This window comes from Lacerta agilis, chromosome Z (genome assembly GCF_009819535.1).
Source record: "Lacerta agilis isolate rLacAgi1 chromosome Z, rLacAgi1.pri, whole genome shotgun sequence".
Lineage (NCBI taxonomy): Eukaryota > Metazoa > Chordata > Lepidosauria > Squamata > Lacertidae > Lacerta > Lacerta agilis.
The window spans coordinates 27,150,396-27,177,992 of NC_046331.1; the positions used below are offsets into that span (position 1 = coordinate 27,150,396).

Here is a 27,597-nt window from a genome sequence, read left to right on the forward strand (position 1 = left end):
ATGGATCCAAAATTCATGGTTGGTAAATCTGCTAAAGCTGTTTTGCCAAATATTCTCTGGGTCAGGACAAAAAAAATCTTCCAGTAGTTCAGAAGGAGCTTGAAAAGAATTATGTCTGAGAAATTTCGACTTGGTCCTACTTTCATTAACAGCACAATCTCAGAGCTGTTAACTAGGAAGTGAGTTCCATTTTGCCAATGTGGCTTACTTCCTAATCATGTCAAACCAGAAGTAAGTCCTGTTGGGTTCAATGAGGTTTATCCCAGGTAAGTAGAGTTAGGATTGCAGCCTAAAACATGAGATACATCTCCGTTGGGGGTGTGCTTAATGACTCCAGAGACGTTAGCAGAATTACCACCTGAAAAATGCTTCCTATAACACTAGCAATCCGGGGAGGTGTGATAATGAAGTGGAAGAGAAAGGATTGGGGAAAATAAAGACAAAATATATAAAGGTTTTCTGCATAGAAGCTTAATGTAAATATACAATTGCCAGTGTGAAATGGCAGAGAGTTTAATGAAAGATGAACAAAAAGAAAAATAGAAAAGTTTTTTTAAAAGAAAAGAAAAGAATAACACAGATTTGCCAGTAGGAAGTAGATGTGATCTTCAGCAATCCCCAAATGGAAAAGAGACAAGAATATTCCTTTTGAATGTTTCTCAAACATTTACCTGGCCCTGATGGTGTGTTTGCCTGAGATGCATCTCTCCCATACACACAAATGCACAAACACCAATAGAGTATTCTGCAATGCATTTCTCTAGCGTATTCCAAACAGACTGATCTCATCTCCAACATTGACTTTGCATCTTTCAGATAATATGTTTTTCATCGAAGATAGTCCTCTAGTACTACTACATCCACACTCAATACATGTGGGACCCACGACAAAATGTTGCAGTGTGGAACTCACCTGTCCAGGATTTCAGCCAACCAGTCATGCCCACCCTTTTCTAGGGCCTAACATTGTACTCCGTTCCCCCTCCCTCAGTTTCCATTTCCTTCCTCTAATAGTCAGCAACAATTATATGTCCACTGAGCATGCTCAGTCCTCAAATGACATGTTTCTATCTACATGCATCCTTTAGGGGAATTCTAGTTCTTATGGAGTGAGCTCACAAAATGCAATGGGTCTATAAAAATATGAAGGGGTAGCTAGCCATCATAAATTAAGCACTACTAGGGAAAGCACTTTTTAGTACCCTCTGCTGAATTACATGCATCCCTTGAATTAAATCAATCCAATCCATTATTTTACTGGAAAACTAGGTAAAAGTAGAGATGAAACATGTAAGGTGATCTCCCAAGGTGCACCCAGTTCAGCATGCGGTTTCCCACAGTGGCTAATCAGATGCTCCCAGTAAGCTTACAAACAGGGCAATAAATTGATGTCTTCTTCCCTTGTTGGTGATTGGTAGATAATTTGTGTTCATGGTTGAAGTTGCTTTAGATTAGGAAAGGGGAACCTGTTGCCCTCCAGATGTTTTTGGACTCCAATGTTCATCAGCTCCAGCCAGCATGGCCTGTTATTCCAAGGGTTATTTGAGCAGCAGGAGGGTGTCTCTCCCACAAGACCATTTAAGGATCCTTGCATTAACTTGGATAGGGAGAAATAGGATAGGGAATTCCCCAAAATGACTAAGGGGTCAGTAAGCCCACTCTGTCAAGGGCATTTGTTATAATAGGTCCACACATACCCCCCCCCCACACACACTGCAGCTGTTCATGGAGATCCCACTTATTTCTGCCCATGCAAGTTGTGTGTGTGTGTGAGAGAGAGAGAGAGAGAGTGAGAGAGAGAGAGAGAGAGAGAGAGAGAGAGAGAGAGAGAGAGAGAGATCAGTCCTTCAGCTAACTTGCAATTTGTCCTAGCTGTGACTTATGGGAGTTGTAGTCCACTACTAGAGGGCACTAGGTTGATGAAAGCTGTACTATATAATAATGTTGCATCAACCTTGGCCATTTGGAAGGGGGCGCAGGGTAGCTCCTGGGAGGCAAAGACTGCAAGGGCCTCCACCACCACTTTAATCTGCCCTGATGAAGGCACAATCATTAAAACAAAACAAAACAAATATATGTTAAGAAACTACCTCCAAATGGCAAGCACCCCCAAAAGAACTTCTTAAAACATTGCACGCACACTTGTAATCACTCCCAAATTCAGGCCACTTTCTCCCCCACTCCATCTGAATTGAGTGCAAGAGCAAACATTTGGCTGAGTGTTGTCAGGCATCACTAGCTTACTTGAGCTAGCTGGGACTCAGATGTGGAGTGTGCCCCATTAGCCCTTGTGCATGGCTGGCAGTGTGGATTATGTGGACTGGGTGGACCTGGCATAAATTAGGGTGGCTATATCTTCTGTTTTCAGAGAGTGGTTTTCTTTTTTGAGACCTCCTAGTCTTGAAATATTTTTTCAGATCTAGTCTCATTCAAAGACAAGAAGTCTTAGGAAGGGGCAGTCAGTCTTGGAGCTGCCCATTGCAGATCATGGGTAGAGCATCTGCTTGTCATGCAGGATGCCCCAGGTTCTATCCCCATCGTGTCCAGGTAGGGCCAGAAATGACCCTTGCCTGAAATCCTTAAGATAAATGGCCTTAAAATTATTGCCTTAAATTTATTGTCTTTATCTCTATTGCATTCTAAAAATGCTTCAAATATTTTTATACTTACAAAGCTCATGGCAGTACTCCTGTACAAGCACACAGAAAATGCTCCATAACTCACAACCTGACCACCCCAGTTCTCTTTCACCACTACTATTTTATTAAGAACATTAGAAGAGCCTGCTGGATCAGACCAATAGCCCATCTACACCAGTAATGTGTTCTCACAGTAGCTGACCAGTTGCTTCTAGGAAACCAGCAAGCAGGAGGTGAGCACAAGAGTACTCTCCCCTCCTGAATACCAGCAACTGGTATTCAAAAGCATTGCCGCCTCCAACTTACTGACCGAAGAAAATATGAAGAGCCTAGCATCCTGAGTCCTACAGTGGTCAGTCAACAGCTTTTGGAACATTGTACTGGAACATCATAGGGTGTGTGCAAAATGGTAGCCATGCTACCAACACAGTTGCCTCCATTGCCACTAAACCCTGCCAAGTGGGCAAGGGGAGCTGTGCTGCTGCTAACAGTGAACCCTACTCCATAAGAAACAATTCAGCATTCACCTTCCGCTGAAGAAATGTGATTCCTATTACCTTCATAGAATCATAGAACTGAGAGTTGGAAGGGAACCTGAGAGCCCTCTAGTTCTAATCCAACCACCTACAATGAATGAATATTTTGCCCAATATGGGGCTCAAACCCACAACCCTGAGATTAAGAGTCCCGTGGCCTACCGACTGACCTAACAAGGGAGTGTTTTTCCAGTGGCTTTTCCAGCTTCTCAGCCCACAAATAGGGTGGAGAATTTCAAGAGGCTTCTTGCACATAATTCACATGTTAAACCATCAGTGATTTAATCTTATTTGAAATAACATGATGTTTGATTGCTTCATGCAGTGGCTACAAGCTGTCTTGAAGACCCAGTGATTGGAAGGTGGGATATATACTGTACTTTTAAATGAACAAATACATATTAATTGTAAAGCATATTTTACTCCCTGCAGCACTGGTGCTGAAAATAAAGTGAACATGGAATTAAACCACAGAGCCTAGGGCTTGCCGATCAGAAGGTCTGCGGTTCACATCCCCGTGACAGGATGAGCGCCCATTGCTCGGTCCCTGCTCCTGCCCACCTAGCAGTTCGAAAGCACGTCAAAGTGCAAGTAGATAAATACCAGTAGGTACTGCTGTGGCGGGAAGGTAAATGACGTTTCCGTGCGCTGCTCTGGTTTACCAGAAGCAGCTTAGTCATGCTGGCCACATGACCCGGAAGCTGTCTGTGGACAAACGCCAGCTCCCTCGGCCTATAGAGTGAGATGAGCGCTGCAACCACTGAGTCGTCCATGAACATGCTGGTGAACTTTTATGAAGATTTCTTTAAATAATAAAAAAGCAAACAGATGGGGAAATGGGGAGAACAAAATTCAAGACTGAAAAAAAATGCAAAATGGAATGATACTGAGAATGTCAGATTCACCCATACCTGAGAACTTGGAGAGTAACAGCTGCTTGTCAGAGAGATCACCAATACTTGACTAGATGTTGACTAAGGCTGCTTTATATGAACCTTTCCCTCCTCATAATACTCCACTTCTGAAAGAAGAATTCCTCCTTACAGCCTAACCTAACCAGGGCTGGCCCAAGATATTTTGCTCCCTGACCTGAAGGACAAGATGAGGGGATTCCTCTCCATTTGGTCTGACAGTTGAAACTTACTTCCACGTTGGCAGTGGGATAGCATCTCCCTCACACCTGAGGCAGCAAACTAGCTTTGTTGGGAGAGGGAGGCAAGGGCAATTTAGCATACACAATGCTGTCACCCAAGAAAAGAGAATGGTCAAGAAGGAACAGCCAAGAGGCTGCTGCCTCTCTCCCTTCCTCCAGTATCTTCCACCAGAGATGATTGCCTCACTTTGGATAATGTTAGAACTGGCCCTATACCTATCAGGTTTGTGGAGGAGGAGAAAGTGGGATTGTTGCTTGCTGCATTTTGGAATTCATAATGCCAGATAACATACTACTTTTTGGAGGCAATAATCCCCTTCCCACCTCCATTTATTTAGTCAAGTAAGTAAAACAGAGAAGAAGGAGTTCCAAATCAATAACAGCTCCCAGGTTTCTTCTGCCTGGTTTCTCCATCAAGGGTTAAAAAACCTGGACAAAGCCAATCAGACTGATTTTTTTTTCATGAAGTCTACCCTGGTGGGGAAAGGGGTGGGGGCTGGAACTGAGCTGTAGCAGAAAGCTTTTTTCTTTTCTTTTTTAACGCCTGGAGCAAATTTTGCATGGCTGAGTTTATAACCCCCTAAAATAGGGTTAATGATGGACAAGTGGTCACAGGCTTAACGGTAGATTGGCAAGACGCCAACTCACACTATAGGCTACCAATGACAACCCCCAGCCTGGTCTAAATTGGATCTGCCCTTGAGCACACAAGAAATAAGAAAGGAGGGGGAAATGTATAGGTGCATCCAATGCTGGAACCAGCTTATATGGTTTTATTTTATATATTTATTACATTCTTGTTCAGCCTTTCCTCCAAGGAGCTCCATACAATACACACACACATAACCCCATTTTATCCTCAAAACAGCTCTATGAGGAAGGTTAGGTCGCAAGAGACTGATCAGTCCATGGTCATCCAATGAGCTTCATAGGTGAGTGGGGGTCTTCTCAGTTACAGTGGGGCACTCCAACCACTACACCACTCTAGTCCCCATTGTTTACAAATCTCAGCCTTCTGGAATGGCAGAGTTTTGTCTGCTTACTTGAAACAAAGTCCCATGCAAGTTCAACCCAAATCAGTATGTATTGTACTTTTAGCCTTAATAAGGACTTGCATTCCACCCTACTAGCCTCATGGACCACTCGGCACCGCTGCATGTTGAAGTCCCAGGTTCATTCCCTGGCACTTCAAGTAGGGCTGGGAGAGACACCTTTCTGAAATCTGAGAGGGCCACTGCAAGCATTGTGGATCATACTGAGCAAGAAGGACCAATTGTCTGGCACAGTATAAGGCAAACTCCCTGTGTCCCTAAGCTCTACTTTTCTAAGCAGAAGGGTTTTCTGCAAAACAACGCTCACTTACAGGAAAGTGAGAAACTCCACATGAGGGCAAAAGGGCTTGAAATGCAACCCTATACATGTTTACTCAGAAGTAAATCCTCTTAGGTACAGTGAAGTTTATCCCACAAAATGGTGCATAGGATTGCAACCTAAAGGCTAAGTAAATATGGCCAGAATCAGGCTGCAATCCCAAATTTAGATTGCAGTGCTCTGAATGCACACCTGGGAGCAAACCCCACTGAAATGCTATGTTCCGAGTAAACATGCACATGGCTGGTTCTGTGGCAATGCAATCCTGTGAATGTCTACTCAGAAGCAGGGATGGAGAAGGAAAAAAATGACCTTGCATTTTAATGAGAAATTGCTTAATTTGCACTTCATGAACAAATGCATGAACCAAAACACAGCTACCCATTGAAATTCACACTAGCTCTGTGAGGGGAATTGCGGGGAGGGTGTTTCGTAACAGGTCTCAGCCCCCTTAACAAAGACAGCTCCCAGAATTCTTTGGGGAAAGCAATGTTCAAAGCAATGTCATAGAACTTTAAATGTATGGTGTGAATGTGGTTTCAGAACATTACAAAACGTGGCAGGTGGTAGGGGACTTTGCCCAATTTCAGTACTGTTGGCTATTTTATTTTATTTTATTTTATTTTAGTTACAGGTAGGTAGCCGTGTTGGTCTGCCATAGTGAAAACAAAATAAAAAATAAAAAATCCTTCCAGTAGCACCTTAGTTGGTCTCTAAGGTGCTAGTGGAAGGATTTTTTTTATTTTTTATTTTATTTTGTTTTTATTTTATTTTAAATACGTTGCATGCTGCCTAAAGAACTTTGGTCAGCTAGCAGGATAGAAATGTTCCAATTTGACAAACAAGGATAAATAAAGTGCTGGATCAGCCCCATTTAGTGCAGCATCCTGTTTCCCCCACACTCGGCAAGATGCCTATGGGAAACCCACAAGTGAGGGCATGAGCACAATAGCTGTCCCCCACCATTGTTCCCTTGTGACTGGAATTCAGAGGCCATCTTGGAGATAGTACACTTCCAGCATGACTTGTCTTCATGGGTAGATTTAGCCTCTGTGCATTTCATTTTATTTTATTACAGTTCTGTCCCACTTTTCCTCCCAGGGAGTGCAAGGTTGCCTCCCCATTTTATCTTCACAGCAACCCTGTGAGGCAGAGGGGACTAATAACCCCCACAATGCCACACGCAGAGAACTTCATGGTTGAGTGGAGACTGGGACCAGAGTTTTCCCCAGGTGTGCCTCTCCACACCACACTGCCTCTCCACGTACTTGCTTGTCCATTTGCCTGTTGCTTTAAAAATGGACATGAGCTGGGTCGTAGGGAAAAGGTGGTGAATCCTCCTAATGATCTCTGCCAAACTATGTGTTCCTCCTAGGTATGTGGGAACATGCTGTTTGCAAAAGGTTAAGAGGCATCTTAGAGAACACAAAGACCAGAAATTATTTTGAAACTGTGTGGTGCATGTTTATCCATTACATTGGACAATCTGTTAAGATGGAGAGTGGAAGACACCTAACTGATGTAATTAATTCTAAACTATTTACCAGCTTGCTTAATGTTTGACTGTATTATTTACATTATATACCGGTATGCATGGGGTGTTTCTTGGCAGGGGCATCGCTGGGTGACAGGCCTCCCCCAGGTTCCAGGGGAATGGGTAACTCTCAGCATGCCCACCCCACAACTCATAAGTTGCTCAGTGCAGCAGCTGGCTTACACAGAACACACTTTGCTTTTTCCTTCCTGCTGGGAAGAACCACAGCTCTGCCCAGCACTGCCCTCTCAGGGACACAAAGGTGCAATCTTCAAGGGGTGACATTTGGCACCTCCACCTAAAGCATCAAGCACAAGCCAAAGCAAATTCAGTAGCTTCTGCCTTAGGACTCACCACAGCACTGCAAAAGCATTAGCTGTATTTGCTTTACTCAGTCCACCTGGACCAGGGGTACCATCCGCCCACACTCCTTCAAGTCACAGTGAGCGTTTTGCACCCCCCCACAATGCTTTGCAGTACCTCATTTGCATGTATGTAAATGAGGTGGCGCAAAGCGTTGTGGGAGAATGCAAAATGCTCACTGTGACTTGAAGGGGTGTGGGCGGATGTGGGGGGGTGTGAAAAAAAAATCCACACCAGGTACCACTTGGGCATGCTAGCCTCTGTTTCTTGGGGAAGGTATTTGGGGATTGTTTGCAGTAGATCCTTATGTAAATCTTGATTCCCCTCTTGTTTTTATGTAGGTCTTCACTTACCCCTTTTTCCCAGGCAGTGGTGGGCATTACTTTGACATTTGCCACATGTCTTGTGTTGGCCCTGGGAAGCAAGGCTGGTTTTACCTTTTCGCTTCCTAAAGAGGGGGTTCATTTTATTTAGTGGGAGGGGATATGTATTACACATGCATACACACAGAGGATGTTTGTTTGTTGTGTTTGTGTGAGCTATATCCCTGTATAGAGACATTACACACACATTGACACAGAGGATGTTCACTGATTTGTGTGTGTTTCTGTGAGACTATAATATATCACATTCACAAAGAGGATGCCCACCAATTTGTATGTGAGAGACATATACCTCTATACATGGATATTGCACAGAGAGGGGATTTTCACTGAGCGCACGTGCATGCAGGCATTCGCACGCACACACACGCACACACTCTCCTGTAAAAAATTTTAGGCAAAAGCTGTCAAGCAAAGAGGGAGGCACCATTATAAAGGAGGGGCTGGTGAGGTGGGGGGGGAGAAGAGGAATTGAATTTGCATTCCTTCTGCTACAGGCACATGTTTACATGACCTTTAAAACAGAATTAAAGCTGTATCATCAGCAGCTGGAGGCAACCGGCATTACTAAGGCAATCAAATCAGAAGGCTAAACCAACTATAAAACATAAATTAAATGGAGAGAGGAGCATCCTAATTCACTAGGTTGGCTTGCAAATTACTTAGCCGCTACTAGCCTTTTTTTCCACCCCTAAACAGTTTGGAGAAGCAGGCAGGCAATAGGGGAGGGGGCTGGGACTTTGATTCCTTACAGCAGCAGCAGCACACCTAGAAATCATTCTTTTGGACCTGGTGCCCTTAGATCCACATGCCTATGAATTGGGCTTTTTAAAAATGGAAAATTTAGAACTGCCCAGTGGTATGTGATTATAATGTGCCTGCAAAACGTGCACCACCGCAACACACCAGTGAATTTTCTGTGTGAGTGCATACATGCTCTCTTGCTTTGAGTCACATGCTGTGATGTTTAGAAGCTTGCATATAATAGGTGAAAATCCTCAGAATTTAGAATTAGGTAACACTACTGTAAATGAGAGTGTCTTTCCTTCCCATGGGGGGGTGGATGGTGACTGTTCCATGGAACTGTAGCTGTGAAGTCTGGAGTGTCTTCGACAGAGTCTGGGGTTCTACAAAAGGCTGGACTTTTCAATCTCTTTTAACATCACCTAACATAAGACAACTTTTGCATGGCTCGAATTTTTGAACTGCCCAAATGTTTTTATTGAACTGCCTATTTGTCCCTCTGCAACTGCTCTCTTTAAAAAGAAGAATTAGAAGAATCCCTGTGTATCATGTTCTAGCTGTGGTTGCTCACTGCTTTAGTTCCCGTGCCTGTTTGCAATATCGGCCACAGAACATGACATGTAATAATGGTGATAAAAGAAAGTTGCCCTTTTGAAAGAGAGAACTTTAGAAAACTAGGAATATCGTAAGCACAGCAGAGACCAATCCTATTTCCATGTGAACACAGACTTGTCTCTTTGTTCTGGCCTCATCTGCACCATACATTTGATGCAATATCAAACCACTATAAGCAGCCATGGCTTTTCCCATCCAAAGAATCCTGGGAACTAGAAGAAGGCAGAAATGAAAATATTGGAGATATACTTCAGAGGTCCAGACTATGGGAAGCTCGGGAAAAATTAATAATTAATCATTTGGATTGTAATTTTGCTTTTTTATTTATTTTATTATTTTTTATTGGAATGTGATTTGATGGATTTGTTAATTGGATGTTTTTATTGGTAAACTAATAAAAATGATTTTTTTAAAAACAAAGAAAGAATCCTGGGGACTGAAGTTTGTTAAGAGTTCTGAGAATTGTTAGCAGACAATTCTATTCCCCAGAGTCCTTGCCCAATGACTTGCATGTATGAGTCACATCAATATATAACATTATAGAAAGAATTTTCACATTGTTCAGGGAACCAGGCAGAGGGCCTTCTCGGTAGTGGCACCCGCCCTGTGGAATGCCGTCCTGTCAGATGTCAAGGAGATAAACTATATGACTTTCAGAAGACATCTGAAGGCAGCCTGTACAGGGAAGTTTTTAATGGTTGGTGTTGTATTGTGTTTTTAATATTTTGTTAGGAGCCACCCACAGTGGGGCATATTGTTGTTGTTGTTGTTGTTGGCTTCAGAGGAAATGCTACTTGCTGGCTTGTTTTTCAATATGGATTCAGGTCACATCCGCAAGATACATTTAAAGGACATGGCTTCCCTCAAAGGATCCTGGACACTGAGTATTATCTGTGAATGATAAACTACAGTTCCAGGATCTTTGGGGGGAAACTAGGTACCTTAAAAGTGTTGCAGATGTTTATTGTGGATGTGGCGTCAGTTCTCACATTCAGTTGTCAGGCATCAAGATCAAGCTCACATGTATATATGTTGCCCCTCCTGTACTACAGGGTCAAAATAGTGGGTTGTGTGTAAGAATGAGCAATCTGAGCAAACTTCATAAAAGATTACATTTCTTCAAAAACAAAGCTTTGTTTTAACCGATCCATTTCACACCCTCAAGTTATGTATATGCCCTCATAAACATAGGTGCGTAAATACATGGAATACACATGGATATTAGCCATCTGTGAATGATTGTGTAAAATATGTGGAGTCCATAATATCTTTCTCTTTCTCACAGAGTTCTGTGATCAACCCCCGTCCTTAAGTCTGTGGGTGTAGAGATAAAGGGTTTTTGGATCACCTGTGACGGTACTAAACTTTGTCACGTCTCAGGCCTGAAGTCCACTTGGTGACCTTGGGTCAGTCACTGACTCTTCAGCCTAACCTACTTGCTTGAGGATCAAATGCCTTGAACTCTCTGTCGGAAAAATAATTTCATTCATTCATTCATTCATTCATTGGAAAGGCAGCTCTGCCAACGACACTCACTCTGTCTGGCTCATAGCCTAAGATGGTGTCCCGGTAAGTCCTCCTAGCTCGAATTAATTCCTGGAAGAAATAACAAAATGAAGTGTCCAAGAGCAAGAAGTACATAGAAGAGATCCAAAATGAACAGATATCCTATCAGTGATGGTCTTTTCCCTAAAAAGCCAACCCACACGCTAGTCGACCTGGCTATGAAGCAGAGAATGCCGATTTACAGTACACAGCTCCTAAACTCCTTTTCGGGGCACAAAAAGGAACCTCTGTCTCCCAGCGAACACCCTAAGCCTAGAAAACCACACTGGCTTTCATTTGCAAGTTTGTGTTTAACACCTATGAAAGTAGAAAGTTTGTTTTACACTATTTGCACGGTGTGGGTCACTTTAAGAAAGCAACTTTGGAACTGTAGATTGCCATTACCTGTACAAAAACCATTATTGTATCTGTCTATATAACCTGAGTTTACTATTGTTACTTTATGCAAGAAACCATTATGTCATGAGAGTCGTATATATTTTGATACACATTGTATGGTATGTATACTACTGCTACAATTGTCTATATTGTTTGTATTATTTAGATTTTGTGTACAAAGATGTTGTATTACCATATTATATTTGTATTATTTAGAAGCATGCACCTCCGATGAAGCCTAGAAGGGCGAAACAGGGTTACTATTCCAGAAAACCTTGTCCATGAACTGTGCAAGCTCTTCTTGTGAATTGGGCAAGCTTTTGTTTGGACCACACAAACACAGAGACATATGTGGATAAGTTTATATCTGGGACTTTGTGATCGATATCGTTCATTGGGACTTTTATTCATTTTGCTATTACGTCACTTTGCTGAACTTTGTTGATCTCTACATGTAGACTATGTCTGCGAAGAACTTTTGATACAGAGAGAAATATATTGCATGAATATTATTTTGATACAGCTGGTTACGTCTTTGTGGTGTGTTTGTGATTTACAGTACCCAGCTCCTAAACTCCTTTTTGGGGCACGAAATGCAACCTCTGTCTCCCAACGAACACCCCAAACCTTGAAAACCCCACTGGTTTTCATTTGCAAGTTAAGTGAAGCGTACTTAAGATTCCTTGCACAACACCCTGGATCATGCACCCATTTCCCTGAAAGGTGCCTACTGCCTATCACTAGAAGGACTAATCTTAAACCCGGTAAAAAGAAATTCCTTCCAGCAAAGCTGATTTTGGCTGTGGGTGTGCGCGTGTAACGTAGCAATCGGCTTCGGTAGAATTTGCAGTGGATTTGTATTGGAATACTGTAGTACTTTTTCCTAAGGTGTTTCGAATGGCTCGACAATCAGTTTTATTAAAAAAAACCAAGAGTTTCAAGTTTAACTGGCTTTCCACTGTCTCCCCGCCTCGTGTCTCAATGAGATTGTAAACTCCTAGGGACAGGAGGTCCTTTAAAGCGCCGCATACATTGATAATAACATAACAATAACATTTACTTCTCTTATCTCGATTCCTCTTCCCACCCAAGTAAAAGTAAAATCCTAAATGGAGGAGAAAACAGGGGAAAGGAAGAAAACATTTCCCGCCTCCCGCCCCTTAAACTTTCTTAAAATGCAAAACAAAAACAAAAGCTTTATAATCTCCTTCCACAACTGAAGGCGGTACACCTATCCCGCTCCTAAAACAAAAAACAAACAAACTTGCTGTTCTCAGACCCTGCTAAGAGCACAGTTTAGGTCCCTACTTGGCAAGGCAAGGAAAGCACTGAAGGTGTGAGACTAGGAGAAGCCAATTTACTCCTTTAAAATTGGATAATTCGATCAAAATGTGTCTGACAGATCAACCACCCAGCTCACATTCAAAGTAATTGCCTGTGCAGCCGCCCGACACTCTCGCGTGTTTACTCGGGAAGAAGTCCCGCTGAGTTCAATGGAGTTACTATTAAGTACGAATGAGGATATAGCGACGCTCTTTCAGAGTTCTACTGAATCCCAGTGAACGAGGATGGGTTAAAAAAGATACCCAGCACATCACCAGCTAAAAGATTGCAAACCCTAAACGCCATAAACCCATGTTGATTTGGAAGCAAGACCCACTGGCTTTACTTTCAGGTAAAATTGTGCATAGGATGCTGGCCTTACTTGAAAGAAAGTCATTTTGATTAGAAAAAGACCTATTTTAATATCAGTAAGCATCACATCATCCAGGTGAATGTGCATAGTTCTTCCAATCCTAAATAAACTCATACGGCAATTTTGTTTATGTCTGCTCAGACATAAACAAAATCCAATGGGGCTTACTTCCAGGTAAGTGGATATAGGATTGCATTTAAAACTGACTTACACCTCTTAGGCCACATTCTTATGCGCACTGAATCCCACTGAGGTTGACAGCCAAGTAAGTGGGCGTAAGATTGCATCTAAAATTGACTTAGGCATCCTAGGCTACAATCCTATAAAGGCCCAGCTGGGAGAAAGTGCCAATGAAATAAGCAGGAGTCACCTGTTAGATATATTTTACGAGTAGGTGAAGTATCCTATACATTGTATAGGAAAGCACGGTCAGGACGGGCAACCCAGTGAATTTAGAGACCCCTTCTTCTGAGCGAGCATGTTTAGGATCGCTCTTTAAGTGTGTGCTCTTGTAAAGGGTGGGGTTGCGTCATGCCTTCCCCTTAACCATTAGTTTCCCCTAACACCCGTTTTAATCTGAAATATTTCCACCTTTTTCTAGGGCTGCCTGTCCGTGCAATCCAGGAATGCCAACCCCCCCCCAAAAAAAAAAAACATGTATAAGATTATGGAGCACGTTCAGGCTTCTAGATGCGGTACGATAAGCATGCAAGGATTGTTGTATTGTTAAATTATGCGTACAATGACATGAGGTTCGAAAATAGATGATAGATAGATACTCGTCGAGTCTTCTTTTTACACACACACGCGGGCGAGAGAGAATACATGTATATTCGGATGCTACAGTTTAAGACAACAGATATTTGATGGCAAAGAGACAGACTAGTGAGATCTCCGCAGGTGTAGCGGGCTACCATAACCGCTCAAGGGCGTAAACTGGCTTCGTAACAGGAGTTTACTACAAATCTCGAGGGCAACAGTCAACGGTGAAAGAAAGTGTGTTTGGGGGGAAGGGAAGAGAGAATAGTGAGCGCCTGGTCCAGGACAACAGGTAAGTGCTACCGAGAGGTGAAGCTTACAAACTACATCCACCCCTTTCTTTCTTGCCCCCTCCCCCCCTCCATTTTGCTTTTCGATGGGTGTGAAAAGAGCACACCGTCACTTGGATTGGGGTGGGGTGGGAACGGACTGGAAAATGACAAGAGGTTCTAGATTTTGATGGGAAGTTTGAATTTCCCTTGTATCTAGAAAAACACCTGCAGAAGGAAAGGAGCAGATCCACAGCAGGAAAAGAAAGAAGCAAGTCATGTCCCTGGAGGGAAGAGAGGGTTTAGTAGAGAGTGCGGAAGGTGACGAGCTTGGGCAGATGGTTAGAGGTATCGGTCGTGTCTCTCAAGAAAAAAAGCCCATCAAGTTGTCCCCAGACTAGGTTAAGTGGCTAGTCGATTTTGAGGCAAGGGAAGACAGTTCTTTTGCCCACCCGTGGCAAAAAACTTCGCATTCTCTTTAGTGGCTTCGCTGATGCCCTGCTCTCCCCCTCTTTCAATAAAAATAAAGTAAAATAAAATAGGTTGGAATTAAAATGGACTGGTGGGTGCTTTGGGGCCGCAATTCCATCCAAGCTTACAAGCCCCACCAGTAAGACGAACTTAAGTGAAAACTCTCGCAATGTGCGTTGTATACTGAATGCTAGTGATGGTGGTGATGCCCTGCTCGATCGGATCATATTCTAGTCAATCATCCTGTTCAAGGACCAGCTGGACGCCTCCAGGAAGCCAACAACTTCAATGTGAAGGAGACAGTCGTCCCACCCCGCCACCATCTACTAATGAGAATGACTGCTACTGATTCTGATATAACTCTCCAACGATCTGACTTCACCCACGAAGGCGCACTCTTCCATTGTCTCCCAAGCCAGACAGATGCCATCGAATTGCCACTGACAAACGGATACAGACCCCCTTTTTTTACAGCCCGCAAAAATGTACACGCAACACCCTTTTCGAATTAAAACGCACAGCCTCGCGCGGACAAGGAACAGCGATTTTATATTTTGCGAAAAGAAGTTGCTAGTCCTCATGGTGACAGGGTGGAAAATATTTAAAAGTAGAACCACCTTGAGGAAGGTGGAGCCATATCACATCGCGGCAGGAGGCCTAAATCGGTGGAACGCTCAGGCCCCGCCCATTCAAAGCGGACTATTAATTTGGAGAGCTGCTATCTTCCAAACTGTGAGACAACATGGCAAAAGGGGAGCTCTGAATGGAACGTTGAGTTTTTGTCTGTTCCGTTCATCAAGCTTTTGTTTGAGATCTGCCGCCTCTTCCAGCGCAGAAGATCCATTGTCTTGATTTGTGCCCGAGAAAATCCCCCCTCCCGCGCGAGCGAGCGCCCTGCTTCTCCTCCCCTTTCGGTTCACACACACAGTTTCTCCCTATTGCAATTGTAGGATTATTTATTTTTAAAAACCCAACACAGGGGCGGGGAGAAAAGCTTAAACATTTCCCTTAAGTAAAGAGGAGATTGTGTTAGCTCAACAAGGCTCCAATGCTAAACACAGTTCTTGAGAGCACACACCGTACAGAATACTGCGAGATTTACATCCGAATAGATGTAAATCTACTCTTTAGAAATTAGTCATTTACATGGAAGCTACTTTCATTGGAACCAATATATCACTATTTTCTGAGACTATATATTTGGGAGGTATAATTCGTATGCATGACAGACACATTTCTTCCTCTGTTTTACGCACACTGTTGTCGTTGTTGTTGCTAATTTGTTAAGGTACCCAAAGGGGAGATTTTTAGAAACCATGTTGGTAAACGAGTCCCATTATGGATATAAATCCGGGATCTACTAATGTTCTGCAGCCTTTGTACCCTTATTCAGGACTAAGTCCATAATTCTGAACATGAGGAAGGGTACTGAGGACTTGAGTGCGACACAGCTAAAGACGAGGGGCCCCGAAGTCATCCCTTTCGGGGAGAGGGGAATTATTTTTTGCCTCTTAAAAAAATAATAATCCAGGCAAGGCTACACTGAAGATCCAGCTCTGGCTACAGTAGTCACTTCCTGAGCGCTTTTACTAATGCAACTTACTCCGTGTGCATATTAGAAATCAAATTGCACTAGATATAAGCTGTAGTTCAGTAACATTTTAGTAATTCCTAGGGATAGATACAGGGGACGGGAGTTGAATTCTTCTAAGCACAATTTACCGTCCAAGGGCTCAGCTGTGGACCCCTGGAATGTTTCAGACGGCCGTCCAGTTCGCACGACCACATGCTTCTGAACTTGGATGTTAAGGAGGAAACCAGGACTAAGGCTGGTCGATTGTTGGAATTCATCTATGACCTTATAAAATAGCTTTCCCCCATCCTCCCTTTTTATTTTTATTCCCCCCCCCAAAAAAGTTATTTATTTATTTATTTATTTATTTATTTATGTATGCATGCATGCATGCATGCATGCATGCATTGAAGAGGCTGGTAAAATGTGTTGAAGAAAGAACGAACGAACTGGGGTTTCTAAAGCTGGCCAAGCGAGGAAATTAACAGCATCCGATTTAATGGGCGACCAAATCGAACTGTTTGTGGAAGCCACCCCTCTCTCCAATTCGCTCATACACGCGAATGATCCTTCGGACTATACACACACACAAACACACACACACACACACACACACACACACACGCATCCCCATTTTCAGGGTGAATTAAATAAATAACTCCCCCAGCCAACGAATTAAATCCGCTAGAGCGGGTCCCATTTGAAAACAAACCACAACCTCCGCGCCTCTGCTAAAGTAGCCTACAGGAACATCCAAACTTTTCAGGTGGGAACACAGATAGGTACACACGGGAGATGAACGAAGTGGAAGCAAACTCGTTTTGCAGTACATACGTGTGTGCACGCGCGCGCAGTGAGGTAGAGCAAAAATAAACTGGCGGGTTGAGGGCGGAATTTGAGGGAGGGCGGTGAGCAGATTAGATTCTATCTTATTTACCTTGCAATTTCTTCTGCCAAGGTGAGGAGATGCAACAACAGCCACTATAGTAACAATAATGATATCAAAATGATCACTCCCTCTTCCAGTAGGCTATCCCGAACGCAGAATCAGCTCAAGTCTGGGCATACAACCAAACGCCATCCAGGTTAGAAGTGATTGGTGGGGACAAGCGCCCCCCCAAAAAAACAAGAAGCTCGACCCCTCCCCCCCACACGCTTGCTCACCCCACCACATTGTTGGACTTATATAATTAACATCCACTGCTATTTTTCTTTCGGAGCTCTTTACAACTGTGACAAAACTCGCCCACCCAGAAATACACTTTGCCTCTTCTGTCGCCAGTGGGAAGTGGGGGGGGGGGGAATATTGCCAAAGATTCCTGGAAGGGGTTAATCTTTGAACGCATTGCCCCACACTCTACCTTCCCTTCTCCGCCGACCCCTGCCCTTCCTCCGCTGCTGCATCTGAGTCCAGAAGAGCAAAATGCAAGGTGCCTCCCCCCCCCAAAAAAAACAGCAGAAAGTAAAAAAGATTTGGGGGAGATAGGAAAAGAAAGAAAGGGGGAAATAAAGCAAATTTTTGCTAATTGGCTAATATCTTTCTCCAATGCTCCTCCAATTCTTCTTCTCCTTTTCTCTCTCTTCTCTCTTTCTTCCTCTCCACCCCCACCCCCACCCCAAAAACTCTGGTTTCGTTTTAAAACCTTGCTTTCGCTTGTTGCAAGGAGAGTACCGGGGTTGGAGGGTGGCTAACCCTTCTAGCCCTGTGGAAAGTGCTGGACAGCAAGAAAACAAAAACAAACCTCTCTCCCCTGTTTAAGAAACAGTTAAACACTCTCACTCTTTCTCGCAGCCTCCTTCCCCAGCCTCCTTTTGGCTGTCCCTTTTCCATGCTCTTATTTTCCGGGTGGGTTCTCTCTCTCAAACACACACACACACACACACGTTTCCCACCAAGCGTCTCTTCACAAGTCCCAGCCTTGCCTCTAAAGCGAACTTGGGCGAAAAGGTGAAATTTTCTTTATAGAGGTCGCGACCTCGCCTCGCTGCCTACCGCTCGCAGCTTCATGCTGTATTAAGCACAGTCAAAACTGCACCCTTGGAAGTGGGGGGGGGGGAGAAACCCCCTTCCCCTCGCCTTCAACAACATCCCGCGCCTCCGCTCTTGGAATTGAGTAGTATCTGGAAAAGTTGCAACTAAATACCACCACTAAAACCTCAGCATTTTCAAGGAAGGGATGGGAGAGAGAGAGAGAGAGAGAGAGAGAGAGAGAGAGAGAGAGAGAGAGAGAGAGGCAACGAGGGTCGTCTGTGCGTGTGTCCCACCTCCTTAGAAAGAGAGGGGGGAGAGGTTCGAGGGACTCGAGAGAGATGATATCTCCCACAATTGTGTGGCTTATAATTATATTGCAATCTGTTACTCTCAGTATCTGCCTCTCTTCCGCAGGAGAGAAAAACACAGCATGAGAGAGAGCGCCTCTGGGGTCATCGATCACACAAGTTCAACGGCTGCAATCCTAAACACAATCAGGGTAAGAGTGTGTAACACAGCAGGCCTTACTCTGGAGTAAAGACGCAGAGGATTGCAGCCTTAAGATTTGGAGGAATTGTTTTTTGCATTGTGAACCGCCTCCAGTGATTTGCAGTAAATATATAACTCGCACACGCGCACGCAGACACCCCCCCCCCCAGACACTCGCTCACAGTAGTAACAAGAAGGGATTTCCTATCTGATAAAAAATCCGTTGTGTTGGGCCGCATGTTAAACCTCCATCCCTGGGCACCCATCTACAATATGATCAAGATCCCTTTAGACTGCTCATTTCAAGTAAATGTCCAAAGGATCGCGTTCTAAAAGTCATACACACCTCCAGGAGAGGTGGGGGACGGGAAAAGAATGGAAACCTCAATTCCAGCCTATTCGGGTTTACTCAGAAGTAAATCTGAGAAGTAAGCATACTCAGGACTGCAAGTTTTGCGCAGCAATCCTAAAGACACTTAACCTGGGAGTGAGGCCCGCTGAATTCAGTGGAATTGCGCTATCAAGCTTCGTGACCGCCTTGCTCGCTGGCAACTTGTCTTCCTATCCGATATACTCCTTTCTCCACGCAAGAATATTAGGCACCTTTTAAAAGCAACACGGAAGTGTGTGCTTAAGGGGAGGGGGGTGTCCCAGCAACAGGGCGAACTGAGTGTTTGTTTGTTTGTTTGTTTGTTTAACTTGGACTGTCAAGTGTGTGTGTTTGGGGCGAGCGAGAGGCAGCCAGAAGTGGACTATTTTACAGACACCTCTTCACTTTCAACACAAACAAACAAATAATCATATAAACAAACAGAAACCGGCTCTCTCTCTCTCTCGCTGGTTCGCTCTCTTTCTATAGCAACTTCTCTTTTGCCTCCCAACAAGATGGGATATTTCTTTCTTTTTCTTTCCCTAGACCTATTCTTACTCGGGCTTTATCCCTGCCATGAAGTGACCGAAGCGGGGTTGGGTGGGGGAGGGGTGGGGGGGAGAGGGATTAGATATGAAAATAAAGTTATTTCTGGTTGGCGGTGGGCTGCGGTGGGGGGGGGGGAGAGTCCGAGAAGCCCAACGGGCTTTAAAAAGAAGAAAACGTTCGTATTAACAATTATGATGGCAATAATAATAACAACACAGATTTGATTCCTTTTCATTCTTTTTTTTTAAAGGTCTCTCTCTCTCTCTCTCTGTGGAGTCTATGGGGGGGGAAGGGAAAAATAAGTGACAAATTCTTGCAACAGTTACTCTGCGTGTCCTTAAAAAGTAAAACTCTCTCATGTTCAGACGGGGTCGGGTCTATTGAATGAGGTCCTTTTATTCTGCATGGGGCGATGGATTTGCGGCTCCGCTCTACCCTTTATGCTTCTCTCTATGGAAACCTGGATCATGGGGAGAAATATGCGGAGCTGAATAGAGCCGAGCAGCAGAAAGGAGCGCCTGAGAGCAGCATCTGTTACACTCGGGAAGTTAGACTGACAGGAAAGCGCTAAAGAAACCCTCTCAAGCAGATTAGGAGGCAAAAGCGAAAGGGGAGGGGAGGGGTGCAACTCCAAGCGGATAAAAAACACTCCAGAAAGAGAAAGTGTGGAGGCGGAAGGGGTGTGGAGAGAGAGCGAGAGCGAGAGAGAGAGAGAGAGAAACCAAGGATATCTATCTTCCCATTAATCTGAGGCAGAACATGATACTGTACCATGCCTGCACATTTTGATTTTTTAACATTATTTATTAAATCGGTCTAAAACAAAGCCATTTTCTGAGCTTGATTTCACCAGGACTGTTTCTGGGAGGTTTTCTTTCCCCACTTTTAAAGCTTGGTCAGAAAGTGCGCTCCTAGCCAAGTTCATTTGGAAGTTCGAGTGAGGAGGAAAGAAAAATGTTAATCGATCCCTTCTCCTCCCCCTCCCACCGGCGATCCCCAAACATGTCAAGGAGGTAAAGGCTTCTAGTGGGTTTCCTGGCTGCCTCACTTAGACCTCTCAAGCATCCTTAAAATGAGTTGGTTTGGGAGTAAAGAGCAGGGCCCCCTATCCCCGCGCGCCTGCTCTCAAAGGATTGACCTTCCAAGTCAATTGGTATGGGTGGTGGTGGAAGAGAAACTAGTCTACCCTAGGCGCGCTTACTCAGAAGTAAATCCCTGCGGTGTTCAATACTGCTTTTCCTCCCAAGCAAGCTTGCAGCCTAACAGAACAATCACATGCAGTCTCTTTCTCTCTCCGTCCTCTCTATTGTGCTCGGTTACATTTACTCCCTTAGTGTTGCAACGGACATCACCCTCAGTTTGCAACAGTGCTGCTTAACTGTGTTGGGGATCGGTGTTGGTAATAGCTAACTGCTTCACGATTCCCTCCTCTTCTTGTAAAGGCATCCTGATACGGTGAAAGTTTGGTTTAAAAATCGTACAAAAAAGAGGGCGAAGGTTGTTTTGTGTTTGGTTAGGTTAGGTTCCAGTTTCACTTATTTAGCTTTCTAAATAGACCATCAGAAATAGAGTGGATCCGATTTTCAATATGGTATTATTAGGCTGGCTGGGTTTCATTCCTGCATTTCTACAGATTCTCCCCCCGCCCGCGTGCAAAAAAACAACCTGGCCCTTTCTGTCTTTTCAAATTATTCTCCCACACCAGTGGGGAGAACAGTCTTGCTTCCACAGCAAAATACACACACACACACACCATTTCTTACAGATTATTTTACGGATCCAGCAAGGACCGCAGTCTACCACGCGAGGAAATAAGTGGACCCTCAGTTGCCAGTAACTGTTCTTTTCCCAAAAATTGCTTCCACGCTTCAAAGAAGAACAACAAGAAGAAAAGACTGTCGAAACCAAACGGCAGAGGCTCTTCACCACAGTACCGTCTCCCAGTACCCTTCCCAGCAATCAGGAAAATGTTTTTAAAATAAAATAAAATGGAAGTTTCCCAACTTCCTCAATATATATATAAACCTATGCAACTTTTATTTCAAACTTTAAGTATGAAAGCGAACAAATCTTGCATTCAGATTTCCTATCCATCGATCTAGACTTGGAAACTGCTGAAAAATTACCAGTAGCCGTTTTATCCTATATTTTAAAAAAGGAAAAGGAAAAGGTGCAGCTCAAATGAGAGGGGGGGGGGAGAGAGAGAGAAGGATAGGGTACAGAGAGAGAGATGTGGAAGGGGAAAAAAAGCTCACCTTGTTTAGGGCGATATTTTCATTTTCTTGAATTTTTCTCCAGATCTGTCTTCCTAGAGAACTTAATGCCTTAATGACTTTCTGGTAGCTGCAAGCCCTTCTTTTATTTCTGCTAAATATATGAAAATGTATGCAAATTTAAATCAAGCTTAACCTAGGAGCTCCTGCAATATATTTAATGGAATTTCAAACCAATAAGGGAACTGTGATGCAGCGTTCTGTAAGTGCAAATATAATTATGCAGCTAGGTTACCTCCGAAATTATGCACGGAAAGGTCATTAAAAAAAAAAAAACTTCGGAGATCCTTGTTCTTTTCTTTTCGAATGTATTAGGGTTTAATTTTCTCAGCTGGAGTACTGCAACAAAATCTAAATGCTCCGATTTCTGCCTCTCCAGCTAAAACATTTGCAAGAGGAACACACAACAGACTGTATTGTTGCTATTGTTGTTGTTATCATTGTTATTATTGACATAATAGACTGACAAGGAACATTAAGGGGGAAAAGAGCAGCAACCTTCCATCCCACCCCTTTATTTCTTATTGTTTCCCCTATTTATGCTTTGACATTCCTCCTTATTACCTAAAGCCACGTTTTCAGGAATAAGCTTATAAAACATACAGCAATACCTTACAGCTTTATGTCAAAGGTAAGGGTGGGTTAGGGTTAGTAGAAAGCAATTCTAATTTATTCAAACCGTTTGCCAGATTTTGCGTGTGTGTGTGTGTGTGTGTGCTGTATTTTGGAAAGGCGTGGAGAAACGAAGCCACTATAAACTCCTGAGTGAATCTAGGAAGGAGGAGAGGGGTTTTCTTGGCACCCGGGGCTGCAAGACGTGCGTCTCTCCTCCTGTCGCGCCACCACAAGTTGTGTGCTTTTCTCTCACAGACTCCGAGAGGCTTGGAAAGTTGCAGAGCTTGTTGTTAGGGAGCGCGCGGTTTCCCAATTGCTGGGGGGTGGGGGGTGGAGAGGAGGCAGCCCAAGCGTCGGGATGGCCAGGGCGACTGTGGAAGCAAACTTTGCACCACCCAATTTAAGGCGAACGGCAGGCAGCATTTGCATTTCAATCAGGCAACGGGTTAACTGCTGATTTACCAACCCCTCAGCTCAGTGGAAAGGAAACAAATGAATCTCTGAAAACTAGTCTCTCTCTCTCTCTCTCTCTCTCTCTCTCTCTCTCTCTCTCTCTCTCTCTCTCTCACACACACACACACACACACACACACACACAGAGAGAGAGAGCTGTTTCATTTCTCTTTCTCTGTGTGTATGAATATGCAACATACCCAAAAGTATGACAACAGTGTCATGTATGCAATATGTGTCCCGGATAAGTGTTCGTCTGATATTCCCTCTCTCACACACGAAGTTTCCTAGGCAAGGTGTAACTTTTGAGGCGCCGGGGAGATTGACTTGAGACAGTTTTGTTTATTTTGTTGTTGTCCCCCACTACTACCCCAACCCATTAATCTCCCAGTAGCTTTCTGACTGACTTCAAAATGTTAAGAGGGATTTGGGGGTGGGCGGGGTGGTATTGTGGGGAGACGTCTATAGGTTGTGTTAAGGAGAAGCTGTCCGTCTTGAAGGTGGGTATTTAACCTCCCTTCGCCTGCCCCTCCCAAGTTTTCCAGGAAAGGGGTCTATACCTGGAATTAATCAATACAAATTTAAACCATGCCCTCGCATTCCCTTGCCTCCTCCTTTCCCTTCCTCCCACCTCTTTCCCTTTCTTCTCCTCCTAATAAGATCTAAAAAATGAAATAGCCGCGGCAGAGGGGCAGATGGGGGGTGGGCGGGCTGAAATAAATGATATTGTCCTGCAGCGGCGAAAGGGTTAACCCACTGAATCGTGGGCAGCCCGCTCGCGGCAGCCAATGGAACCTGAAGACTGATTCACTTCCTGCTTCCAGACTCCCTCGTTTTAACCCTTCTCCGCCTGCAAGCTTCTTCATCTCCCTCTTTCTCTCTCTCTCTCTCCACCCCCCCCCCTTATGGACGGGCTCAGAGCCATCCTCTTTGGCGAATCCTCATTGGTTGCGGCGCCCACTTCCCGGCGGGAAGAGGCTCTCGGATTGGCCGCCGGGGCTGCCTGTCAGCATGCGGTTGCTGATTTGGCTCCCTTTAGGCTGGGTAGATGTCAAAGGCTGAACGCATCTCCCTTTGCCACATTATAACTAGTAGGGGGAATCCTGAGCATCAAGCATGGCTACTGCGGCGTCGAATCCCTACAGCATCCTCACTTCCAGCTCTTTGGTCCACGCAGAATCGGCGGGGATGCAGCAAGGAAGCCCATTCCGGAACCCCCAGAAACTTCTCCAAAGTGACTACTTGCAAGGGGTCCCCAGCAATGGGCATCCTCTGGGGCACCACTGGGTGACCAGCCTGAGCGATGCAGGCCCTTGGTCGTCCACCTTGACCGCTAGTCCTCTGGACCAGCCCGACGTGAAGCCAGGGCGGGAAGACTTGCAGCTGGGGGCCATCATCCACCACCGCTCGCCTCACGTTAGCCACCACTCGCCCCACCACACCAGCCACCCCAGCGCCTGGGGGGCCAGCCCGGCTCACAATTCCTCGCTCACGTCGAGCGGGCAGCCTCCGCCTCCTCCCTTGAACGTCTACTCTCAAGCGGGCTTCACGGTCAGCGGGATGTTGGACCACGGGGGTCTGACGCCCCCTCCGGCTTCGGTCACGCCGCAGGCCATGCACCAGGTGCTGAGGGACACCCCGGACCACGGCGACCTGGGCTCGCACCACTGCCAGGACCACTCGGACGAGGAGACACCGACGTCGGACGAACTGGAGCAGTTCGCCAAGCAGTTCAAACAAAGGAGGATCAAGCTGGGCTTCACGCAAGCGGACGTGGGTTTGGCGCTGGGCACTTTGTACGGGAACGTCTTCTCTCAGACGACCATCTGCCGGTTCGAGGCTCTGCAGCTGAGCTTCAAGAACATGTGCAAGCTTAAACCTCTGCTGAACAAGTGGCTGGAGGAGGCCGACTCCTCGACGGGGAGCCCCACCAGCATCGACAAGATCGCGGCTCAGGGCAGGAAGCGGAAGAAGCGGACCTCCATCGAGGTGAGTGTCAAAGGGGTCCTGGAAACGCATTTCTTGAAGTGCCCCAAGCCGGCGGCCCAGGAGATCTCGTCTTTGGCGGACAGCCTCCAGCTGGAGAAGGAGGTGGTGAGGGTTTGGTTTTGCAACAGACGGCAAAAGGAGAAGAGGATGACGCCGCCAGGGGACCCTCCGCAGCCGCACGAGGTTTACTCTCACAGCGTGAAAACAGACGCCTCCTGCCACGATCTTTGACTATGAAGGACCCACTCGGGAACTGGGCAGCGGCGCTGATCCTATGGGTGTGACATTCATCCCCGCTCCTCCTCGCCCTCCTTTTTCTTGCATTCTTTTTCTTTTTCTTCTTCCGCCCCTGCCCAAACCAGGATATTATTATTATTATTATTATTATTATTATTATTATTATTATTATTATTATTATTATTATTAACTTTACCTTCATCAACCTTTCAGGACAACATCAACTCGGCCACGACATTTAAAAAAATGAAAAGAATAGTTTATAATACATACCTCCCCCCCCCCGTCATTACCCCACCCCACCCCGCTGTTCATTCCGGGCAGCACATATACTTATTTATATGTCTATACTTATTTTTTCTTCTGTTTCTCTCTCTATCTCTCCAACCTTCCTCACCCCCTCGCCGATTTTCTGTGGTAAACATCAAGGCTTTAAAAAAAAAAATCTCCGATAGGAAGACAACAAAACAAATGCATTGTCTCTCTCTTTCCATATAGATATATACACAAAACGTGCCTATGAATAACCTTTCAGCGCCTTGGTCTGATCCGATGTATTTCAGGTTTTGGGGTATATATATATTTTGTTTTCGCTTTAGCTTGGCTGGACTTGGCTTTGCTCGTTCCTAAACCAGACTTTCTGTATAGCGGCCTTCCGAAGGCCGGGGATGTTACACTACAACCTGTAGGTAACATTTGTGACCTAAAATTAGAGGAACCCCATTGATCAGCTTCTCCCCCTGCAGGTCACTGATTTTCTGTAAAGGGGGGGGAGGAGGCAGGGGAAAATGTATTCTAATTTTCCCAGCCCCCATTAGAGGGGGGTGGAATCTGGAACCCCTCTTTTCTAAGCCCCGAAGGCAGATACAAGAGATGACTAGTCAGAAAATCTGATTTTCTCAACCCTTCCTTGTCCAGCCCTTTCCGATATATTTAAATAACTTTCAGAATTATATAATGTCAACATGGAAATTCTCTAAAAGAAGCCTCCTACTCGTCCCCCCCCCATATCCCCCCATCGATCCCCGTGCCTGATTTTGGCTTGTGTAAACAAAGATCGAACATGGAAACATCACCAGAATAACTTATATATGTTTGAAAGACCGGCCTTTCCCTGGTCTCTAGCTCTTCGACAATGTTATATATATATATATATAAATATATACGCACACACGACTGGATCCATCGTGGTCGGCCCCTGGAGCTACGTTCTGTAGTCAAACACATTTCCCGTCCAACGCTTAGCTTCGGAATAAATCGGTTTGCCCGCGTTTCTTATCAAAAGTCAAAAGGAAAACAGCAAGAGTTGAAATTAATAATGGGTATGGGAGGTGGTTGGGTCGAGCGGGGTGGGGGGGGGAAGGCAGTAAAGAATTGGGTTGTGGTTTTTACTGATATGCTGCAGATCTGGTCAAAAGCGTTTTGTTATTAAGTTGTATTTTTTAAAAAGAGTTTCCCTAAAGCAAATAAAATGCTATTTTGCTTGTAGATTCTCCCCTCCCCTTTCATGCCTGTCACTGGAAATAGCTCCCCTCCATTTGTGGACGTGTGTGTTTACAAAGGCGCACATTATAGGGGTGTGCAGGCACACACAAACACGCTGTACAAACAGACGCATTGCCCATTGTTTGTCTACGGACACCTAGGCAGGACCACAATGTGTATATTTTACACGTATACATGTCTTAAGCGAATACACACAGAAACCTGGCACAACGAGGCACCGCAGTTGTTTGTATAGGTGCTTTACAGACATCTAAGTAGCCTATATAGTTATATAGTTATATTACTAAAAAAATTCAGGGTATTGTGCCCACCTATCCATCAGTACTCTGTCTGAGACACCTATCGATATAATATGAAAGGAGCCCTGGTTGCAAATTTGCAGCTCTGGAATGATGCAAAAACAATGCAAGTTTAATTATGGAAAAAGATCCCCACCCCCATTTCCCGCCCCCGGTTTCAATCCAAATTCTTTCCAATGTTCATTTCCATATTTTCTCTCTGGCAAGCCTGAATATGCGCTTAATATCCCAACAATGAAGACCCCGCTTTCTGCCAACTTTATATTGGGGGGGGGGAATACCTGTACAGTTTTGTATATTCTAAACGTTTTTGGGAAGTTATTAATTTAAAAGGGGGGGGGAGATCATTTAGATTATTCATTTAGTAACTGATGTATAATAAACGCTATTTTCATTAAAGGTTGCTTTTTCAACTATTTTATTCCAAATTGCCTAACGCAGTTGCCGATAATTATTTATTTTCAATAAATTCCTCATTATGTTTTAAAAAAAGGTCAGAAAAAATAATTATATATATATATATATATACCCCCGAAGCGGCTGTCCAGGGAAGGAAGGCGTAAACATAAAACGATTCGCTTGTGATGTTTGATTGTCAACCACTTTTAGTCAAGGGAGGGGGGGTTTATATTGACGCAATATTTTATTGTTGTACAGACGCGCGCACACAAAAGGTCTGAATAAAACATTTTTACAGGTTAAAAGAAGTTGCGTTATTTGTGTGGTGTTAAAACAAAGAAAGAAACCCGGGAAACTTTACAAAAAAATAAAATAAATAAACTTTATCGGTCCCCC

General features: G+C 44.5%; 1 protein-coding gene and 1 long non-coding RNA gene across 5 annotated transcripts in view; one reads left to right on the forward strand and one right to left on the reverse strand.

Annotated features, from left to right (window-relative positions):
* LOC117040067 overlaps positions 1-22,720 on the reverse strand; it is a 93,089-nt gene extending 70,369 nt beyond the window's left edge. Inside the window, exons 1-2 of one of the 4 annotated variants that reach the window (XR_004425817.1) lie at positions 21,939-22,720; positions 21,686-21,797 (exon numbers count right to left, since the gene is read on the reverse strand). This is a non-coding gene — a long non-coding RNA (uncharacterized LOC117040067). Of the gene's footprint in view, positions 1-21,685 lie in introns of all 4 variants that reach the window. The other 3 variants (XR_004425819.1, XR_004425818.1, XR_004425816.1) reach the window with 3 other exon arrangements.
* Positions 22,721-23,788: 1,068 nt separating this feature from the next.
* POU3F4 (POU class 3 homeobox 4) lies at positions 23,789-25,073 on the forward strand. The gene has a single exon (XM_033137605.1). The coding sequence runs from the start codon at positions 23,888-23,890 to the stop codon at positions 24,989-24,991; it is 1,104 nt and encodes a 367-aa protein (XP_032993496.1). The 5' UTR covers positions 23,789-23,887; the 3' UTR covers positions 24,992-25,073.
* Positions 25,074-27,597: the final 2,524 nt, after the last annotated feature.

Bases quoted from the DNA above. Each gene is read 5' to 3' on its own strand.
- POU3F4 (XM_033137605.1), top strand. From the start codon at position 23,888: ATGGCTACTGCGGCGTCGAATCCCTACAGCATCCTCACTTCCAGCTCT.